General features: G+C 51.4%; 3 protein-coding genes across 3 annotated transcripts; all 3 read right to left on the bottom strand.

Annotated features, from left to right (window-relative positions):
- Positions 1–3,758: 3,758 nt before the first annotated feature.
- On the bottom strand, positions 3,759–5,828 carry JKF63_05989 (uncharacterized protein; the record flags this gene model as incomplete). The annotated part of the gene is made up of 1 exon (XM_067901942.1): positions 3,759–5,828. The coding sequence occupies one exon, from the start codon at positions 5,826–5,828 to the stop codon at positions 3,759–3,761; it is 2,070 nt and encodes a 689-aa protein (XP_067757648.1).
- A 2,997-nt stretch (positions 5,829–8,825) lies between these two features.
- On the bottom strand, positions 8,826–11,183 carry JKF63_05988 (uncharacterized protein; the record flags this gene model as incomplete). The annotated part of the gene is made up of 1 exon (XM_067901941.1): positions 8,826–11,183. The coding sequence occupies one exon, from the start codon at positions 11,181–11,183 to the stop codon at positions 8,826–8,828; it is 2,358 nt and encodes a 785-aa protein (XP_067757647.1).
- Positions 11,184–14,082: 2,899 nt separating this feature from the next.
- JKF63_05987 (uncharacterized protein) lies at positions 14,083–16,980 on the bottom strand (the record flags this gene model as incomplete). The annotated part of the gene is made up of 1 exon (XM_067901940.1): positions 14,083–16,980. The coding sequence occupies one exon, from the start codon at positions 16,978–16,980 to the stop codon at positions 14,083–14,085; it is 2,898 nt and encodes a 965-aa protein (XP_067757646.1).
- Between the last annotated feature and the right edge of the window lie 5,650 nt (positions 16,981–22,630).

The following is a 22,630-nucleotide window of genomic DNA, read 5'->3' as shown; positions in this document are numbered from 1 at the left end:
CTGCTCCCTCCTTCTCCCCCCCCTCTCTCTCTCCTTTAAAACACGCACACACACACACAGACGCAGACACGGCAGTTGTGCGTAAGCGAGGGTGGAACATGAAAAGGGGGGGAACATAGCAAACAGTGGGAGGGGGGGGGGTTCAAGCCTTATATCAAAATCATCGTAGAAACCGAACGATGTATGCCGACATATCAACGCCACGACAGGCGTTTGTGTGGACTGAAGAATAGGTGGGGTAAAATGCAGAGGGATAGAAGAAAACGAAGTCGACCCGAGCGCTGTCGTCCCTACAAGAAAGAACATGGGCGTTACGGCCTACCCAGGCGAGTCGGTTATGACGCCATGAGTGGCTCCGTCACGGTGAAAGAAAACAACAATTCTCTACAGCTCTTTAGGGTGGTGGGTAGAGCCACCAAAGGGAGGCAAACAAGCCCAGGAGCAGATCCCCCCTTCAAACCGCTCTCCACACAAAGAAAGCAGCGAATGGTCTGTGGGGAGGAAGGTTTATAGGGCCGCTGGGGTACGCGCAGACACGCCGTACACCAAGAGAGGAGAAAAAGGGGGGGGCTGATCTCTGTTCATGAAATCTTCTGCGCATGCCTGGAGTTTTTCTTGTGTTTTTGCTTTTTCAAGGGGGTATTTCCCCCCTCCCCGTTTTTTTCTTTTGCTACCCTGGACGATGAGATCCCCCCACCCTTGGACGGAGGATGATGCAAATATATATATATATATATATATACACACACAGAAGGGCGTTCAAAAGATAAAGATGAACAGACACGAAAAGGACAACTAAAATGGAAGCATGAGGGTAGAACGAGAGAGCGCGAACAGCACCCCATACAACACAGGCAAACGTCACTTGTACATGAAAACCGCGTGTATGTGCAACTCGATGAAGAGCGCCGTACACCACAGGAATATGGCCGGACGTACACCGGGCTAAAAAAGTAAAAACGAAATCTAAATGGTCAAAACGCACTGCAATACACACGCACACGTAGACGGGGTAGGATGACAATCACAAAGGAGAGAAGGGGAAGGAAAAGAAAAGATTGGGATGCCCGCATCTCCTCATCAGGAAAACGTACAAGACATTGTAAAAGCAGCAAGACCCAACAACGGTAGCGGCCTTCACCACTACCTTAGCCGCTTCTGTTGTTGTTATTCTCGAGAGGGAAAAAAATGGTCGATCTTTTCATAGATCACATATATGCTGGTATAAAAAAAAAACATGAGAAATGTCACCAGCAGATAGGAACGAATAGGAGAGGGGAGGGGGCAGAGAGTTATGAGAAGTGCACACACACACACATGCGTGTGCGCGCAGCCGTGAACCAGAAACAAAAAGCACGGAAAAGAGGGGAAGAACGTGCAATCCAGAAGGAATGTCACATGGAAAAAAAAACTCGCAGGCATCATGAGTACCTGAAAGGAGGGGGACAAGAGGCCTGTTGTAGATACACACATGAGCTGTAATTTGACGGTGCGCGATGCCCCCACATCTTGCGATCACCGGTTTAGGACTCACACCGAGACACTATATATATATATATATATATATACATACATATATATATATATATAGATTTGTCAGTTTGGACCTTTTAGGTGCTGGCGTACACAAGCAAAATTTTGCAATATGGACATATAACCTCGCATCTGTACGAAAACAAGACTCTAAGCAATGGGCAGCACGGGAAAAAAAAAGAAACGCAGTAAAATGAAGTGAAAAATCCGTTGCTTCTGTGTCTCTGGTGGGGAGGAGTTCGCTGTTCGTTGTGTGTTTTTTAAACTCTTTGTCGGCGCTGTCTACAAAGCTTTGCCTTCTCACTTCCTTTGTTGTGCGTGCGTGTTCGCTGGGAGTCCTTGCTTGCTCCTTCGTTCCTTTGCATCCCCCCTCTGTGCCCTCGTGATGACCCCCACTTTGGGAATGAAAAAGGCGCAAAAGGCAACTGAAGTATCAACGCACATGCGTATGTAAACTCATATGTGGTGCTAGTCGTTGGAGGATTCAAAAGAATCCGCTCCTCGGGGGAGGGGGGGGGGAAGTCCATCTGCAGCAGCTGCCGCCGCCGCATCTAGAACGTTTCCAAACCGGAACAAACGTGAGAAAAGTCGAATGGGAGGTGCAAGGCAGTGGCGCTCGTATGTCGCAGCAGAACACAATGAGAGAGGGAATGGGAAGGTGGTGGGGAGGGGGGAACAAATCACAGAGAGCAACTCGAACACGACGGTGAAGCAACGGAAAAAAAAATGACTGTGTGCACAAAATCAAAAAAAAACAGGAGAAAAAAAGACAGAGGTGACGCCCACACACACGCGATCAAAATATGAAAGCACATGAGGACATAAGGAGATCACAAGACAATACACATGGGGTGAGGAGCAGAACCCCAAAAGGGAAAAAAGAGGGAAGAGCCACTAACACAAAGAAATCACAGATTGAAAGACGCAGAAAGAAGAGGCAAACATGAGGGGGAGAGTTGAGAGAATAGGGACGGCAAACAGCATGCAATGAAAATGGAAACATACGGTGAGCACTAGTGAAAAACGATAACACAACGCTGATGAGGGGCAACAAATAGTGAAGTGGCAGACAGAACGCGACATGCAGTAAAGCGTATGCGCAGACACACACATCACGAGTAAATGTTGCCTTCGTTGAGAAAATGTATATACAGAACCTCATCTCTCCCACCCGCTCACCCCCCCAGACCCACACACACAGATCTCGTGTGGAGTCACGCGTACGCGTTCACGGCTGTGACGGGCGTCCTGGGTCAGAGAGGGGGATAAGAAACGAGTCGTTATATTATTAAATTAGAAAAAAAAAGGAAGCAAGACGGGGGGAGGGGGACCGGTGACGAGATACACCCCACTGCCACCCCACAAATTCCACTGGCAGCACCGTACACAACAAAGATGAACAAAAAGGAGGGGATAAAATAGAGAGAGGGGGGTGCTTCAAAGGGGGGAATGGAAACGAATGAAAGGGGGAGAGGGAGGGGGAGGGGGGGGTCGAGGAGAGGCGAATAGGGAAAAAAAAGAGGACGGAAACATGTAGTGGTGAGTGTAAAATGAGTGGAACCTCTTTCCCTATCCAGACCTATCCCTGAGAAGCGCGAATCAAGCACCAGGCCCTCCGGGCACGATAAAAGTCCGCCTGTACATCCGTCGTACATGCGCACTATCACACAATACATCAAGTAAACAAGCAAAAAAAAACACTAATGCAGGGTAGAGGGTAATACCTATGCCACAAGAGAAAGACACGACGAGAGCGACAAAGGGTGAAAGAAAACACGCGGAGAAATAGGGTCCTGTCTACATAAACTATGTAGTAGAAAATACGGAAAGTGAGGGAAAGGCTGGGGGTACACAGCTCTACGCCTGCCGCTCGCGTCTCACTCAGTTTTTGCTCGCGCTTTGAGAGGAGCGGAAGAGCACGACGCGGAGAGAGGAGAATCTCACACCGCGATTGAGGGGTACTTGAGAGAGAGAAGTAAAGAGGTGGGAGGGGGCGCGCGGGATGTTAGCGCGACTAGCGGCAGGTAAAGGATATAGAGTCTCATCGAGTCTGGGGGGCAGAGATGCGATGTGCGCTTTATCAAATGGTCATCGCTGCCAGCACCACACACACACACACACACGCCAGCGCTTTGCCTGGTCTCACCAACGAAAAGAAGAATACATGCTGATGCGAGAAGCGGAAATCAGAAATAGATACCGACTATGGTCGAGCACGGTTCGCTTTAGTCGTCAGACGTCTGAATGATCGTACCCACATAAATGTCAGGGAAAAACTGCTTTGGACCTCTGGCCTGGAACTCCGTCTCTGTCGCCACCGTATCGCAGTTGAATTTCTGAAAGTTGTCGAATATGCGGTTCTCGGGGGCGAGGGCTCGGAATGCGACGCGGATCTCGCTCGTCTCCTTCCCGATCTCATACGGGCACAGTAACCCCAACGTGAAGGGAAGCTTGGCGAACTGGCTCATGGCACGCGGCACGACGAGGTACGGTGAGTTCTGTGGCATTAATTCGTAGAACATACTCACATCGCGGCTCTGCAGGAATGCGTACTCCGGTGACGGGTGGTCGTTGTCGAATCCGCTATTCATGTCCACGCGCATTGGTGACATCGCCCCCATGCCGTGTGCCACGCTAATCATGATTGGTGCGTTTTCGCCCTTGTCAGTGCCGCGTTTGTCATCCTGAGAGAGAATGATGTTGATCACCATCGGGCGCGTCACAGAGATCTCCAGGCAGGTCGTCGGCACGTTCTGGAAGAAGGTGCCACGGATGCGGTAGTCGTACATGGGGCTCTGAATAAAGCACACACCGCAGCCGACAAAGTAGTCCTGGACGTCTGCCCACTCCATAAAGAAGGTGCCGTCATCAGCTCTGTCAAAGTGAAAGTAGTCAGCGATTTCCGTGTACTTGTTCCAGTTCTCATCGCGCTTGTTCCACGGCCCATTCCAGTCTGAGGAGGTCTGTGACCACGGGTTGCGCAGGTGCACAAGGCGAAGATCGTGTTCCTCAAAATAGCCCACGCGAATCACAGAATAGGTGTGCCCCAGTAGCAGGTTGGCCTTATCGTATGCACGCTCCGCCTGGGCGGGGGAGCTGCAGCTGTTTGCACCACGAGACGTCATGATAGCCTCACGAGTCGGTGCGGTGAAGATAATCTGGTAGCCCAAGTCGCTATAATTCTTGAGGTGCGCAAACAGCTCGTAAGTCTCATTGATGGTGGACTCCACGAATGCGTTATCGAAGGAGGAGCACGGAAAGCCGGACATGTCCTGCAGCGCGTGCAGTGGGTCTCCAGCGACAATGAAGCCATAGCCACCGAAAATCTTCGCGTACGCCTTCTCGAGAATGGCAGGCCACAGCTCCGCCGGATCGCCCTTGGAGCGGGCAAACTTGGGGCGGCCGCCGGCTACCGGCAAGTAGTCGTCAACAATCACGCTCGTCCACCACCCGTTCTTGTTCAACGACACACGGTAGATGCCGCACTCGCGCTCACTCTGCCCCTGCTCTACGCTCTCGGGGTGGCGGAAAATGTCACGGATTTTGTCCGGAAACTCCGCCAACGCGCTCATCGCTCCCGTCAACCACGAGTCACCTAAATCGCCCTCGTCGATGTTAGACGGGTGCACACCGTTGCGGAACAAACGTGCCTGCTGGGCGTTCTCGTCAGACAGGAACATGCCCGGACGCTCCCAGGGCAGCACCTTCAGCCTCATAAGAGAACCGATCTGCAGCGACTTCTGCTCTGGAGGGAAAGCGAAGTCAACAAATTTGATTTTGTTCTGCACGCAGGCGCGAACCATGTCATCAGTGGAAGCAACGCTGCCCACAGCGTTGTACAGCGTCGCCGTCTCCTGCTTGAGGAATTCGTAATCCTGACGGGCCATGTCCTTGAGGTAATCCTCGGACAGGGGCATAGCGCGGATGTTACTAGTGAAACCGTTTGTTTCACCCTCGATGAACAACTCCGTCTCCATTGGGTACACCGTCACGGTGGCACGGTAGGAGCCGTCCTCCAGTTCCGCCATCTCCGTATTCTCCAGCGCACGCACGGTGGAGTTCCGGCCAAACACAAACTGCACGCTCATCTGTGTGTTGATTGTGTCATTGTAAAAAGACCAGCGGTTGTTGCCCTTCTCGATAATGCGAAAGAGAAGACCGTCATCGAAGCACGGCGTCGCTTCGCCCTTGTAAACTGGCTCTCCATACCGGTAGTCGGTGGGGCCGTATTTCCTCTGCACGACAGAGCCCTCGTCGAACTCGTCCACCTTGCCGCTTTTGGAAACCATCGTCATCGCTGACTCTTCCAATGCAGAAAGGGGGGAGGGGGGAAGGGGATATAGAGACAACTGTGTCCAGGAAATGAAACAAGTGGAATATTTTTTAAAAAATGAGAAGTTGAAGGAGACAACGCTGCTTCGATCAGCGTTGCTGCTTCTAGGAGCTATTCGTATCACGCGATCACGCACGACTGCAACGTCCCTTCTCCTGAGGAAGGGCGGTCCAGTAACGCGGAGGCGGGGGGAAGGTGACCAAGAAAAAGATAGATACACCAGGTAAAACGAGCTCCTCTTCCGTTTGATCACGCGGGGATATATAAAAACAGTAAATCAGGCGCAGACACGTTCTCTGGCTCGGACGTGAGGGGAGGAGGAAAAAAAAAGAAGAAACGGTCACAGCGTCCAGACCACGATCAAGACTCTAGATGTGATGGATGTGGTGAAGACAAGAGGCGACGTTGTCATATGATGTCACGCGACTACAGGAATGTGGTGAAAGAGAATAAAGACTCAGGGAGAGAAGGAAAGGGGGAGGGTGAGAATTACAATGAGTACATGCACCGCTGATGATGAGGTGTGAGTGTGTCTCTGTGTGGAAAAGACGAAGACGACAAGGCCTCCACGGGAAAAAAAAGCCTGAACTAATTGTGTTGAGATACAAAGGCTGTCTAACAGTCGGATCAGAGAAGCACGCACACGAAGGGAGGCGAAGCGACCTCGGCGCCTCTGATTTAAAACCAGCCCGAACATTTTCTCAGGTACCCAAAACCACAATGACACTGAGCCTCAGCTGTGCTTGTTTGTTTTTTTTGCTCGGTTCGTTTTACATGCGATGGATATTCGCAATAACAATATCGAAAACACCACTGCTGCACATTCAGTGTTTGTTGGTTTTCCCATTCTCTTTTTCTTTTGCTCCCCACCCCCTTTTTGGCTGTCCTGCGCTTCTGACCGGTGCCCACTTATGCACAAGAGGAGCAAACGGGGGTAAAACAAGAGGGAAAAGCGGAAAGGCGGTGCAAAGTATGGAAGAAATGCAGATGTATTTGATTTTTGAGTAATATAATGAAACCATACTGAACACGTCCTTGTGTGGGAGGGGCGGAGGGGGGAGAGGGGGAGGGAAGGGGGGGGACAACGAGAGTACCATGCCCTCTACAGTGATAGAAATATATAAACCAGAAACTGAAATGAAGAAAGGGGGTATAGATCTGGCAGAGGGAGGAGAGAGAAAGACGAGAGAAGGACAGTGATGTCGGGAAAAAAGAAACTAGAGGAGTACACACAGCGTTTCGCTTCGAGGTGGAAAAAAACGGTAGGGCGAGATTGTCCTACCCTCCTTTTTTTTCTGCCTATCTGTGCGTGTGGCAGAAATCAAAGCGGAGGCAAAAGAAAGAAAAAACCGAGCATCAAAATGAAATAAAATGAACACACATTATGATGAGTAGCAATGTCGCTTGGAAAGGGGGAAAAAATATGTATATATATATATACCCCAGAAATATTTTTAAAAGCGCAAGAACAACTAGTAGGGAAAAAATAATAATAATAGCCCAAGAATGGGGGAAGGAGGGTGGTCCTGGTGAAAAACGAGCGAGTGCAGGGCACTCAATGAGGGGGTACCCTTCTCTTTTTCCTACCACCTTGATCTTTGCGGAGTGTTGATCGATCCAGCAGTGAAGTGAGGAAATATCCGGGGAGGTGAAAGGGGACCTTTTTCGAGTGAATCTCCCCATCGCAAGACGAGTGTTCTCGCGCGGTGGAGTCACTCTTTATGCTTTGAAATTCAGACGAATACAACGCGCAGGGAAGGTGGAAGAAAACGAAGACATCTTGCACAGCGCGAGCGCATAAATGGACACGGAGTCGGAAAAAAAAAAGACAACGCAACTGGGCCACATCCCCTTCGCCCCGCCCCCTCTCTCTGAAACCACTAAGAAGGAAAGCTCGAACTGAATGTCGCGCCAATTAAATGAATAAAAAAACGAGAGAGCGGCAGTCGATGTCTAGTCAGTGACAAGAGACCACGGTGATGAGAAGATTTCAGTCCTTGTATGGAAGAGACAGCGAACTCCTCTGCGAGGTGCCCCGACACTATATGCATATATACACACATACATATATATATATATATATCTACACCGTGCCGACTGGGGAGTGACACAGTACGACTGCTGAGGAGGCGATAAAGCAAGCACACAAATGAAACCAGAAAAGGTCAAAAAAAAGACCAGCCAGTACCAATGAATAATCATCGCTGAAAAAAAAAAAAACACAAGCCTCCACCATGTTTGAATTCCCTCATCGGCGATACCAACCTCGCACGAGGTGTACAAAATATATAAAAGAAAAGGAATCGAGAGAGGCCTTGCGACAATCGTTCCTTTTGGTAGCAGTCCGCCAAACAAAACATGGACCTTCTTTACGAATAGCTGTGGAGAGACAGGAGTCTTCCACTGCGAGACTGTCGACTGGAAAACTACAACCACTACGGAGCAGCACAGAGGGCAGCGGCACTGACCCCCCGAGAGAGATGAGACCACTCTTTCGGGAGGAACACGCGTAATCCAATGTTGACGAGCCTTGGAGAACAGAGGGAAGGAAAGATCAGCATCACAATGGGCTGAGAAGTGATAACGATCAGACGTCGCGCTTAAAGAATCGCAGAACGCTTTGCTGGCACAAAAACCCTCTCCGGTGGCCTTGACGCGCGGCACCTGCCAGAGCTACAGACACACGTGCCCTTCAACAACAAAAAAACGAACGGGACAAGACTGGATGCAAGCCCCACTGCAGAACATCCTGCTTGGGTTTCCTCGCATTCATTCCTCAGTACATGCCTCCTCGCCACCGTCTGAGCTCAGTTGTGACAACCACTCTCCACCTTCTATCGCTTCTCTGAATACCCGGATCCTCCTCGGCTGAGCCGGGTCCCACAATCACGGCCCCCCTCAAGTACTAAAACTTCTGCTAGCGTTGCACCACCACCGCAGCGCTCACCCAATCTCCTTACTAAAGGAGCTCCTCCCCGATCTGCGTCATCGGGAAGCCCTCACCCGGCGCGCGCCTCTGGTACTGGACGGGCTGCTCCACCTCCAACAGTTCCGGCTCAAACTTCGGGAAGTTCTCGAACACGCGATTTGCAGCGTCGAGGCGCTTGAACTTCACGCTCACGTCGCCGCCGCCAACCTCCTTGTTGCAGATCATACCCAGCACGTACGGCACAGACTCCGTCGCGTCATCCAGCGGCATGATGCGCGGCACAACAAGGTACTTGCCGGCGTCCAGCTTGTGGATCAGTGAAATGTCGCGCGCCTGCAGGAACGTCCACTTGACCGGCGTCGGCTGCGCACCATTCGCCGACGAGTTCATCACCACCTTGTACATGTCACCCTCCACGGGCTCTGCAATGCTGATCATTACAGGCTTGTATTCACACACGCTCGCCTGACACCGCTTGTCGTCCTGTGAAATCACAAACGTGAACCATGAAGGCGACTGCACCTCGATCTCCAGCACAGTGGACGGCACGTTGTCCGTGAACACGCAGTTGATGCGGTAATCATACACCGGCTGGTGTGAGAAACACACGCCGCCGCCGTTGAAGTACTTCTGCGCGTCCCTCCACGATATCCAGAACGTCCCGTCCTCCTCCCTCGTGAAGTTGCACTCCTCCGCGACGTCCGGGTTCGCGTCCCATGTCGTGTCGTCATTCGACCAGTTGCCCTTCCACCCCGTACCGCGCCCCCACGCGTTGCGCGCCTTGACAATCCGCAGGTCCTTGCTCTCGATGTGCCTCGCCTCCAGGATTGTGTATGCGTGCCCAGTCGCAAGCCCCACCTGCGCATACGCCTCGTACAGCTCTTGGTCCTTATCGTGCGACCCGCGCCCCGGCGTGCTGCAGATCACCGTGTAACCAACCTTGATCCCGTTCACGAGCTCTTTGAACAGCCCATCGCTCGCCCTGCCCTCCGTCAGCGAGTCGTCGAAGCGCATTGTCGAGAACCCGGTCATGTCCTGCAGCGCGTGCAAAGGGTCACCGGAGCAAATCTTTGCGTAGCTCCCGTGCAGCTTTGCGTACGCCTTCTGGAGGATTGCGGGCCAAATCTCAGCCGGGTCCGTCGCGCTCTTCGCGTACTTCAGTTTTCCTCCAGACACAGGAAGGTAGCTGTCCACCACCACGCTGCGCCACCACCCGTTTTTGTTGAACGTCACGCGGTACGCACCAACCGCGTGCTCCCGCTGCGCAGCGACCTTGCCCTCGGGGTGGCGAAACATTCCCATCAGCTGCACAGGGTCCTCAGTCAGAGACGCAACAGAGCACATCAACCACGAGTCACCGAGGTCACCAGCGTCCACACAGCCGGGTTTCACCTTCGCACGGAACAGCCGCACTTGCGATGCCATCTCCTCCGGCAAGAACATCTGTGGCCGCGCCCATGCAAGCGGCATGAACGGCTTGCTTGCGCCAGTGTCCAGAGACGCTTGACACGGCGGAAACTCGGGGTCCACGAAGGGAATCCCGTTCTCGATGCACACCTGCAAAACGTCCTCCGCGTTGTCGCTGCTCGTCACCTGCTGGATCGCAGCCATCTCGTTGCTCACTTGCTCCTCAGCGATCATGCGGCGCGCATTGTGGTAACCGTCCGTCAGAGGCACAGCGTGCAGCTTGCTCGTGAAACCGTTCACACTGCCCTGCAGAAACATCTCCGTCTCAGTCGGGTACACGACCACCTCCATCACATATTGGCCCTCTTCATTCTGGTGCATCGTCGTGTTCTCCAGCGGCTGCACCCTCGAGTGCTTGCCAAACACAAACCGCACATGCATCTCGTAGTGTAGACTGTCGTTGTAGAACGCCCACGTCTTCTTCTTCGGGTTAGTGACCCGGTACAGCAAGTTCGGCTCGTCAAAGCACGACATGATCGCCCCTTCGTAGTCCGGCCCACCATTCTTGAACACGCTCACGCTTTCGTTACCCTCATCACCCTCGCCCTCATACACAGGCGCCATGCACGTCGACAGCTCGAACTCGTCGTCGCTGCTGTCACGCGTATCGTGCTCCACAGGCTCCCAGCGGACGACTGCCTTCACGGTGCGTGTCCTCGGCTTCACAATCGCGCTCGGCGGCGCAGCAGCGAGACGCGGTGAAGATATCGATTGGGCTTGTGCGTAAGGAGAGGACACTTCCTCGTAAGCATGTTGCGGGGTGGCATGGGCTTCCTTGTCCTTCGCGTAATCTTGACGATGAGATGGCGGCTGAGATAGCTTCTTGGCCTTCTCCCCCTCATACGCTTCTTCTGGAGGAGGGGTCTCATGCTCCCGAATCTCGAAAGCCTGCAACCTTATGGAGTGTGTATCAGAAGACATTGCCTGCTGCTCCTTGTCGAGCCTTTGAAGCGCTTCAGTAGTATTCGGTGAAGCTAATGCCCTAGTCGATGTTGAGGAAAATGGAGGTTGCTTGATGATTTGAGGCGGGGCTATTGAAGATCGCAGCGTGTCAGTTCTTCAGGGTGAAAAGGAGGTGATGTTGCGGGATTTGGGTCGTACCGGGGGGAGGGGGAGTACACATGTGAGACAATATCAAGGGGGAGTTTGGAGAGAGTAAAAAGGTTGTTCGTTGCATGAGATAACGTCGCAGAACTTCACAAGCTACGGTAAAAAAATGACAAGTCAAAGAAACCCTTCCGTTGGTGCCGATATCTAAAGGTGACAGGCCGGTCACAGGGGGAGAGGCTTAGTCCGGACGACAGAAGTTATAGGCAAAGTTAACCAAGAACACTGTGCGCAACTGGCATGTCTGTTAATGTATTCAAAGAGCCCATCTTGACCGATCCTAGCTTTGCTGTCGAACCCATACCAGCGCGTCATGTGGTGTAGTGTGGTCTGCAGGATCGATTCAAACCAATGTTGTAGCTCGTGCTCTTTCGCTCATTGCGGAGAATGTTCGCGCACGCAGTCAAGTAAGCCCTGCCCATCACACGTTATTCAAATATTTTTCGTTTTTTTAGGAGTTGGGATAAATAAACGGGAGAGTGGTGGCTTTTATTTTCTAATGAAAGTGGGAGAAAAACATCACGATGACCGCGCTTTTTTTTTTGCTGTGCATCCGATTGTTTCGTTTGTATGCATGTATATGTATATATATATATATTTATATGTGTGTGTGTGTGTTTCATGTATGATGAGCATGGACTCAGCGTGTAATCCACCTTTGTTTGCGCTTTTTTTCCTGCTGGGTGGACTCTGTAGAGCGAAAGAGAAGTCAAACAACTTTTTGTGTGTAAAGAGAGAGACATTATGTCTTCACTCACTCTCCTACAACTCAGGGTGTTGCTTTCTCCTCCCTTCCCCCTCCTGCCAATAGTCGAAACTTCAGTCTGTCACGCTCATCTTTACTCAAAGCAGCAAAAATGAATCTTTGTTTGGCCAAGAGGAGCCAGTACAACAGATAGGTTCGCGCACGCACACAAATGCACACACACACACACACATATATATATATATATAGGCACACAAAGAGAGAGAAAGAAATGGTAGGGAAAGATTCACAACATCCCGGAACAAAAAAAAGGGGGAGAGAAAAGGGGAAAAAAGGCAAGCAGGGAAATGAAAAAAAGCCCGCCACCCGCCTGTCATTGAACATGCGTGTGTTTGTGTGTGTGTGTCTCATTAGCCAAACACAAAGCCCCCCCACTCGAAAGCTGGTTCACTTCATTTGAATCACGTTCTTCTTGTGTGTCGTCATGACACAAACTCTCTGGCACCTCGACCTTTGCGTTTTTTTTTAAGCGCCTCGGGATACTGGTACATGAGAAAAGAAAAGGGGGGCTCCACACGAAAAAAAAAACAAGGGAATCAGATGAAGTGATGACAGAAGCGCGGCGAAGAAAATGTGCAAAATAAGAAGAGGGGGAAGAGAAAAAGACGTGAGAGTTTGGGGAGTATAGGCCCCTGGATGTGCATTGTGAAGGCGTATGGCGTCTTTCCTTTGTTTTCGACCTTTTCCACCTTCAATCCAGTGCCGCGATAAAAAAAAAAGGGGGGGAGTAGAGACAAACATTGACGTCCACCTCCTCACAGAGAGCAAGCGACTAAGGCATCAACAGTGACTTCATCGCCCCATTAAAAAATGCGTCGATGTCATTCTTCTTGCCTTCCGCTTTGAGGGAACGGGGAAGGGGGGAAGAGTACGTGTATTTCTTGGACACCTTTGTTGACTCCATCTCCAATATATAAAAAAAATGCTCGGCAATGGAAGGAAAAGAGTACAAGACGCGATAGGGGTAGAAGAGGGCTACCAATCAGGGGAAAAAGGAAGAGAAAGTGTGCAAAATATGAAAACAAAGCGTCAAACCAGAAAGGGGACAAGCAAAAGAAAGAGAATAAGGAGAAATACAGCACAAAAACAAAAAGGACACGGACACACATATTACACACGCATGCAATAAAGCAGAAAGACAAACACTAAATCGAAACAAAAACACGAAGGGGAGGAGGAAGATAGGGGGGAACACAGAAAGGGGGAATATGGAAGAAATCACCAGCCGCCACGCCCAGAGAAGGTGTGCTGCCTATTCGAAAGAAATTCGATATGCACTAACACGTGACACTCGTTTTCCCCTGTCCCTAATCCAGTGGGTCTGTGTACGGCTCGTTTTCCCTGCAGCTGCACGGCGCATGAACAACTTACAGAGGAGCACTAACCCCCTACACATCTGGGCAGGTGGTGGGTGCAAAAGATTGAGATTGGAAAAACAATCAAAAACAACGACAATGAAAATGTGTTTGCCTATATACACGAGCACAATGTCGAGATTGGGAAAAAAGAGGAGCAAGAGGGGGAACGGGGCAAAATGTGCTGGCAAACCAACAACGATGTCAATATTCTCTTTCTGTGTGAGTGCGGGTAACACAACACGTGTTCAGTACAGCGGCACCATACCTTCAGGACATGAATACGAAGACACGTAGTGGACACAAAAACAGTTTCTTTGCCGTCAGACTTGTGAACCTCCCACTTCAACCGCACTGATTTCCTCCTCGGCAGTCTCGCGCTGCAAGTTACCAACAACGCTTTGCATGTAGGCCACCCAAAAGGTGCAGCGCAGAAGGGGAATAAATTCTTTCTCTGGCACTGATGCCCTACTGAGCCGTCCCCGACTGCAGAGAGATCCAAGACCTTCACTGTACGAGAAATCCATCCGCACCCTCACGCTTCTTCTCGGCTGAGCCAGCTACATCGCCACCCTCGCAGTAAAACACACCTCTATACTAACTCTTCTCCCATCTGCGTCATCGGGAAGCCCTCACCCGGCGCGCGCCTCTGGTACTGGACGGGCTGCTCCACCTCCAACAGTTCCGGCTCAAACTTCGGGAAGTTCTCGAACACGCGATTTGCAGCGTCGAGGCGCTTGAACTTCACGCTCACGTCGCCGCCGCCAACCTCCTTGTTGCAGATCATACCCAGCACGTACGGCACAGACTCCGTCGCGTCATCCAGCGGCATGATGCGCGGCACAACAAGGTACTTGCCGGCGTCCAGCTTGTGGATCAGTGAAATGTCGCGCGCCTGCAGGAACGTCCACTTGACCGGCGTCGGCTGCGCACCATTCGCCGACGAGTTCATCACCACCTTGTACATGTCACCCTCCACGGGCTCTGCAATGCTGATCATTACAGGCTTGTATTCACACACGCTCGCCTGACACCGCTTGTCGTCCTGTGAAATCACAAACGTGAACCATGAAGGCGACTGCACCTCGATCTCCAGCACAGTGGACGGCACGTTGTCCGTGAACACGCAGTTGATGCGGTAATCATACACCGGCTGGTGTGAGAAACACACGCCGCCGCCGTTGAAGTACTTCTGCGCGTCCCTCCACGACATCCAGAACGTCCCGTCCTCCTCCCTCGTGAAGTTGCACTCCTCCGCGACGTCCGGGTTCGCGTCCCATGTCGTGTCGTCATTCGACCAGTTGCCCTTCCACCCCGTACCGCGCCCCCACGCGTTGCGCGCCTTGACAATCCGCAGGTCCTTGCTCTCGATGTGCCTCGCCTCCAGGATTGTGTATGCGTGCCCAGTCGCAAGCCCCACCTGCGCATACGCCTCGTACAGCTCTTGGTCCTTATCGTGCGACCCGCGCCCCGGCGTGCTGCAGATCACCGTGTAACCAACCTTGATCCCGTTCACGAGCTCTTTGAACAGCCCATCGCTCGTTTTGTCGTCTCTCAGCGAGTCGTCGAAGCGCATTGTCGAGAACCCGGTCATGTCCTGCAGCGCGTGCAAAGGGTCACCGGAGCAAATCTTTGCGTAGCTCCCGTGCAGCTTTGCGTACGCCTTCTGGAGGATTGCGGGCCAAATCTCAGCCGGGTCCGTCGCGCTCTTCGCGTACTTCAGTTTTCCTCCAGACACAGGAAGGTAGCTGTCCACCACCACGCTGCGCCACCACCCGTTTTTGTTGAACGTCACGCGGTACGCACCAACCGCGTGCTCCCGCTGCGCAGCGACCTTGCCCTCGGGGTGGCGAAACATTCCCATCAGCTGCACAGGGTCCTCAGTCAGAGACGCAACAGAGCACATCAACCACGAGTCACCGAGGTCACCAGCGTCCACACAGCCGGGTTTCACCTTCGCACGGAACAGCCGCACTTGCGATGCCATCTCCTCCGGCAAGAACATCTGTGGCCGCGCCCATGCAAGCGGCATGAACGGCTTGCTTGCGCCAGTGTCCAGAGACGCTTGACACGGCGGAAACTCGGGGTCCACGAAGGGAATCCCGTTCTCGATGCACACCTGCAAAACGTCCTCCGCGTTGTCGCTGCTCGTCACCTGCTGGATCGCAGCCATCTCGTTGCTCACTTGCTCCTCAGCGATCATGCGGCGCGCATTGTGGTAACCGTCCGTCAGAGGCACAGCGTGCAGCTTGCTCGTGAAACCGTTCACACTGCCCTGCAGAAACATCTCCGTCTCAGTCGGGTACACGACCACCTCCATCACATATTGGCCCTCTTCATTCTGGTGCATCGTCGTGTTCTCCAGCGGCTGCACCCTCGAGTGCTTGCCAAACACAAACCGCACATGCATCTCGTAGTGCAGACTGTCGTTGTAGAACGCCCACGTCTTCTCCTTCGGGTTAGTGATCCGGTACAGCAAGTTCGGCTCGTCAAAGCACGACATGATCTCCCCTTCGTAGTCCGGCCCACCATTCTTGAACACGCTCACGCTTTCGTCACCCTCATCACCCTCGCCCTCATACACAGGCGCCATGCACGTCGACAGCTCGAACTCGTCGTCGCTGCTGTCACGCGTATCGTGCTCCACAGGCTCCCAGCGGACGACTGCCTTCACGGTGCGTGTCCTCGGCTTCACAATCGCGCTCGGCGGCGCAGCAGCGAGACGCGGTGAAGATATCGATTGGGCTTGTGCGTAAGGAGAGGGCGCTTCCTCGTAAGCATGTTGCGGGGTGGCATGGGCTTCCTTGTCCTTCGCGTAATCTTGACGATGAGATGGCGGCTGAGATAGCTTCTCAGCCTTCTCCCCCTCATACGCTTCTTCTGGAGGAGGGGTCTCATGCTCCTGAATCTCGTAGGTCTCTAACGGGGGGCATTTTTCGGTGCTTTTAGCCTGCTCAATTTGCTCATGTTCTTCGGGCTGTGGGTCCTCTTCTTCCGGGAATTGAGAAACCTCTACCTGGGGTTCCTCATGCTCTTCAGCTGCCTCCTGAGACTTCACATAGGATAGTTGAAGGTTCTCTTCATCGGCATGTGGCAACTCTTGACTGATGCAATCTGCGGCTCCATCATCGTGCTCTTCGGTAGGAGGGACGTCGTCGGTATAGTAGGCGTGCCCCGGTGCGTTAGAGTTCTCTTCATCAGCACGTTGCAACTCTTGGCTGATGCAATCTGCGGCTCCATCATCCTGCTCTTCGGTAGGAGGGACGTCGTCGGTATAGTAGGCGTGCCCCGGTGCGTTAGAGTTCTCTTCATCAGCACGTTGCAACTCTTGGCTGATGCAATCTGCGGCTCCATCATCTTGCTCTTCGGTGGGAGGGGCTTCGTCGGCATGGCCAGCGTACTCGGGAGCGACAGGGTTCTCCAGCTCCTGCGGAGGCTCCTCTGTTACTGTACCCCACTGAGGGTCGTCGTCAGGGTAATTCAGAGGCATTGGCGGTATTTGAATTTTTTCCGAGTCTGACGAGGTTGAGGATATTGACTACAGCGCGGAGCAAATAAGAAGAGAGAACAAAAATGATATGAGCACTGGTCAGTGTATTTTCTGTTTGGCTCGGTTTTTTTTGTAGAAAAGGGAAAAAACGAAGGAAGTTCATAGATTTTTTCAGGGTTACTCATGGATTACAAAGTTGTATATTTCCCATTCCCCGAAGAATGAGGCCCAGACTTCAATGGCAGATCAAACCCATCATCTTAGTTTAGTGAATGTCTCAGAATGGGAAAAGGTCTAGTGGGGAAAAAAAGATACGTCTGTGGGCCAGGGGAAGTCACACGTATGCATCAAAGTAAACCCCACACCTTGAATTGTGCCGCTACAAATATTTTCTTTCCGCATATAACTATGTTTTAGAATAATGGCGTCGTGAAAAACTATCAACAGGTTTTACCATGCGGTCTTGGCTCCCCGCCCTTGATCTGGATCGCACAGCAAACGATCTCCTAGACCTACAAAGCCTCGAGAGCAGCTGCGACAAACATCAAAAGCGATACATAACCTGCTCACCTGTGATCACCAATGGAAGTCTGTGGAACGACACACCACAAAACCAAACAGCAGACCAGCTCTTCTTTTCTTCTACGGGTAATGAGATTCATAAGAGCGGCCGCTGCGTAATAATAAAATAGCTGTCGTGCATTGGGGAAAAAAGGCACGTTGAGTCGTTAGAAAAAAAAACACCCACACCTAGATAAATATAAACATATGTGTGACTATTTGTTTACCCAAAGCTTCACGTGATACGTGGGAATTTCGATGGGATTCTCCGTGAAAATTGCACGGACCGTAAAACACAAAGCATAATATATTCAACTTAGACTATGGCTTTTACGTGGTAAAAGACACCTTCTACCTCCACCCTTCACTCTATTCGGCCAAAACAAAGCACATCAAAGAACACATCATCCTTTTAATAGTGCATTGTTGGCCCTATAAATAACAGCCTCCCTACCACTACTCAAGAATAAGCTTGTACTTCGTTTTCGACTTCTCATTTGACTTGACGCAGGTAAAACGAAAAGACGCCTCCAACGTAAGAAAAACAAAGATCATCTTATACGCTGCACACTCCACGAGTTTCTTTGTCGAGAAATATTCTGCCTCGATTCGTGAATCTCACAAAAAAAGATCAGCATTGAGTACTTTCAAAACAATTGATATTGTAAAGAATAATGAGAACGCCATCCTACTCTTTTTTGCGCCGTATATCCCAAAGCAGTATCAAGGTGAATCACTTCACAAAGCGACATTAAGAAATTCACCAGAAATGAACAAGTTCTCGGTTTATGAGAGGGTGGATAGAATAACTTTCCCGGAGAGAGATCTTCTAGTTAATGCCCCAACCCAGCCAAGTCCCTGGGAATCTTACACCTGAGCTAAGAGTAGATTTTTTTTTCCCTAGTTGTGTGGCTCCACAGAATTTCCAACAGCCCTCAATTATCTCTTCGCCGCCCTCACCGCCAAAAACTTCATGCCCTTTGCGCACTTGAAAAAGATGAAACAGCCACTTGCAGGACGGTTGCTCAACTAAATTTTCTGCCCACAGCCTGATAATTCCTTCTCCGTCAGATGCGTATGCTCGGAGTCTCAGCTGCTGCTCTGCCGTAATTTTTTCTTAACGTCTTTATTTTACCACAGAGTTCCAACCAAACTCCACGGATACGCCTGCCCATCACAGACCCACCGCGTGCCACGAAGCCGCGGCAGACATGCGATTCGGAAACAAAGAAAATGGCCGTCTCCGTCGCCTGAGCACAGCCTCAGCATCGCCCTCTCCCCACTACGCTGCGAAGTTCACCCTACAGTCGCCCCCATCATCTTCGCAGCAGCATGGCGCGCCACCCCGCCGTAACTCAGGGCACAAACACCCCTCCATCAACAAGACGGCCAGGCCTCGATAAGATGAATTCGGGCCACGCTGAACACAGGCCCACCACATGAACGGCATTGACGCTTTCACTCTCGCAGGTCGCTCCGACCCTAAGCCAGTCACGGCAAAACCGCTGATATCGATCAGGAATTATTCGATCTGATCTCCCGACGCCGTGGTCGCCTCACCCTGCAATAACCAGTGACGATTCGGCGCTGACAGGGGAGACAATGGCGGCCTGATTGGCGCACAGAGTAAACACCGGATCCCGATTTCAGGCTGGAGCGTGCCCCAAAAAAATGAAATGGCAACATGTATTCAGAGAAGAAATACATTTTCACATGAAATAAGCCTACACAAACCACGTTACCAGCACAGGGTTTTGAGAGGAGCAAAAGAAAAACGAATTTGTGTGGAGCCCACTCGCGTAGAAACACCGGCCCTCACAACCTCTCTTTCATCTTCGGAACATTTTCTTTGTCCTTTCCTTGTCAAAGGGGCCAGAGACAAAAAAAAAAGCAGTACAGGATTAGTATTTGCAGGTGTCGCTTAATTCGAAACCTGCGGCAACCCAACTACAAGCTGCAGGTTGGCAGCGAGAACGCCACACGAGACAATAGAAAAACAGGCTTCATTTCCTTGTGGGAGCGTTTCGTACAAACTAAAACAAGCGGCATAAAAATACTTGTCGTTTAATCGGTTGAGAAAAGTTTGTTAGTGGGGACGCACGGCACAAGACTTAGCAAGAAACACAAATGCACCTACTGCTAAGCTTGGTGGTCTGCTACTTTGGTGAATGCAATAGACGCGTCCCAACGACGGCAATTACCAATATTAGCCACAAATCTAAAAGCTGCGTTTTTTTAAGGGAGTTTACAACCAAATGCAAACCACTGGTAAAGATGAGTGGGGGGAACTGCTAAGAGCACCCCCATCACGACTTGAAATGTCGGAAACCCCTCGTTAAAAAGTTGCGCTTTGGAGGTCACCCAAAAATACACCATGCCGATAGAGACAAAATAAAAATTCCCGCGCTTAGAACAGTGATAAAAAAAATTAGAATAAGGGCCTCTGATGCTGCATCGCCCTCAGTATTTTTCCTACCACTAACTGGGAGGGCCAGAAAGCGCGATGGAGAAGAGCGAAAGGCCAACGAATCGTCGCCAGTTGATAAGCAACCCGAAGTGCGCAAACTTGAGCGAATTAAAATTTTCCCAAACCTCAACCAGCTCCCCCCCTCCAGCGCACTTGCTGGCAGCTACACGGGCAAGGATCAACCATTGCCCTAAAGCGACCCAAGATGCTTTGATTCAATATTCAATCAGGGCGATTTCTCGATGCAGATGTGCGCCAGCAAAGTTCAAAAGTTGATTTCATTTTCTGGTATAATGCCGTCTTCTCGCCACTTGCGGAAGCCACCCCATGGATGTATCAACCGTAGGCGCAGCAAAGTATCAACTCTGCATCTGGACAATGGAAAAATTATTCTCCACTGAGAAAAACCTCTCCTGCTAACACAGATCCATTCTTGTCATGGAATGTGTTCCTCAATACGATGTCCCCAAAGTAAATCAGTCAGCGGTCGCTCATGCATCGGTGCTTTGGTCAAAAAAAAAACTCTGTCCCACAAGCCCTTTTTTTAAGGGAATCCACACCACATTCGTAGCACTGTGGAAAACTGCAAACAGGGCGCACTTCCCACGCAGGAAAACAAATCACACACCTTTCTTCAGCAATCGAAGTACCTTTTTTTTCCAAGCATTTCATCTGAGTGAGTCACTGTGAAAAAAATTTCGCGCCCCGCGTAATAAAAAAATGAGCCGCTTGGACGGTTTAAGAAAAGCTTGTCCCCCCGCCTCCCCATAGCTAGCAATAAAATCCCTCAGCCACATTGGTCTCGAGGCTTCTTTCCCACAGATACCAGCGGAGCTTTCAAGTTGCCAGTTGCCTTCCCCATTTTCGGGGGACAAAAGCATTTCGACTCGACTTACAACCCCCAGGGGAATCGCAGCCGCAGCGGTAGTGGCGCTCTGTCTTGCCGACGCCCTCTGCTTGTGTCTCTTCGAAGAATTGACTTGTGGCGCCAACTAAGACACTGGCTTTGAAAAAAATCTCAAAACATAATGCACAGCATACGAAACTAAACGTCTCAAAACGTGGCTCTGCCCCCAGCGTTGTTCAAAAGATCTGCTGCCAAGGCCCGCAAACCTTAGGATATGCATATGGCCCTGAAGTGCCTGGCAGCCCTGGCTTCCACGAAATCCGGGATACAAAAAAAAACGAAGCCCGCGGCCTTCCCTGGCTTTTGGCGGTTCAAAAACCCGCGCTGTGCGGGTGGCCGCCGCGCGCGTTGGCGGGGCGCGGGTTTTCCCGGGGGCCCCGCGGGGGGCGGCCCCGGCCCCAAGGCCGAAACCACGGGGCGCCCCCGGCGGACAACCCAGACGCCAAACCGACCCCCACCCCTTCGCAAGAACCCGAGAACCCGGCGCGCCGCCGAACATATCCCCGGACACCGACGCCGACCCCCCCGCCGCCCAGAAGCCTCGCACCCTTACAACACAAGAAAAACCCCAGGGATCGCCCGAAAGGCTGGAAAGAAACACGTCGTCCAGAACAAAACGGGCGCATTGGTAAAACAAAGATTCCCCGCCACAGTAACATAAGCCATCGCAGCGTAGCTTTACTGACGGTCCCATTTCCGAGAAATACCAGACAACTTGCGCCCCCGGTGTGGGCAACGCGGGTTTTGGGTGGTCGTACGATTTTCAAAAGGGGCTGCTTTGAAACAAGCCCCCCGCGTACACAGGCGGCCCCGGGTTAAAGGGCCCCTTCGAAGTCGGCCCCCAGCAGCTACAAAGAAACAGTCCCCCAGGGGTCTGCAGCGATGACGTGTTTGTGGGGGGTCATTTTAAGGCGCCCCACGGCCCCCCAGCCCGGCGACCACCAGCCCCGAGGACACCGAACGGCCGACGAAAGAGCCGACGGCAAAAGCCCCCAAACGAAAGCACCGATATGCTTTTTGATTTCAAGACACAAACCCTTTTAATTTTCTCTCATTCTGAAAATTTGCGCCACTTCCACCCCGAGCGATCATTCACAAAAAAAAATATCTAGTGCAGAAAGATAAAGCGTGCCACTGGAATATGGCAGTGGATGCTTCCAAGGATTTTTGTCTGCATAATTCCAGTTTTTCTACCCTTACAGGTGTTTTCTGGTCCTGTGAGAAAAAAAAAACAGCTCGTTAAAGAAATATTCCTTAGTGACAATTTTTTGCGGCGCTGAACGTCAGTATGGGACGTTTTGTCTTTCTGCTAAACCAGCGCCATCCTCCCGACGAAGAATTTTCGCACTGCTCCATTCACCGCGGGAAGCAATCGCGGCCCTCATAGCGCCCTTCCCCCCCCCAAAAAAAAAAATTTGAACCCATCAGTATCTTTAAATCCGACAAGCGACTGTAAGGCGTGTGCTTCGCCATAAAAATTCTGTTCAAGGACATGGTCTTCCCACACACCCAACTGACTCTTCAGCATTTTCCCTATCGTATTCCTTGGGAGCACTTTATGGAAATGTATATCCTGAACCCAGATAAGTCTAGGAAAACAGAGGCCCAATAGGCGCCGTCAAAAACCTCCGACAAAGTTTCTCATCATATGATGTTTTTCGTTTTGAAACCAACACGCATAAAGATACTGGAAACAATTAAGCAGATTCATTGAC

Source organism: Porcisia hertigi, chromosome 20 (assembly GCF_017918235.1).
Source record: "Porcisia hertigi strain C119 chromosome 20, whole genome shotgun sequence".
NCBI lineage: Eukaryota > Euglenozoa > Kinetoplastea > Trypanosomatida > Trypanosomatidae > Porcisia > Porcisia hertigi.
Note: the sequence above shows the minus strand (reverse complement) of the source record. Positions and strands in the feature narration are given on the sequence as shown.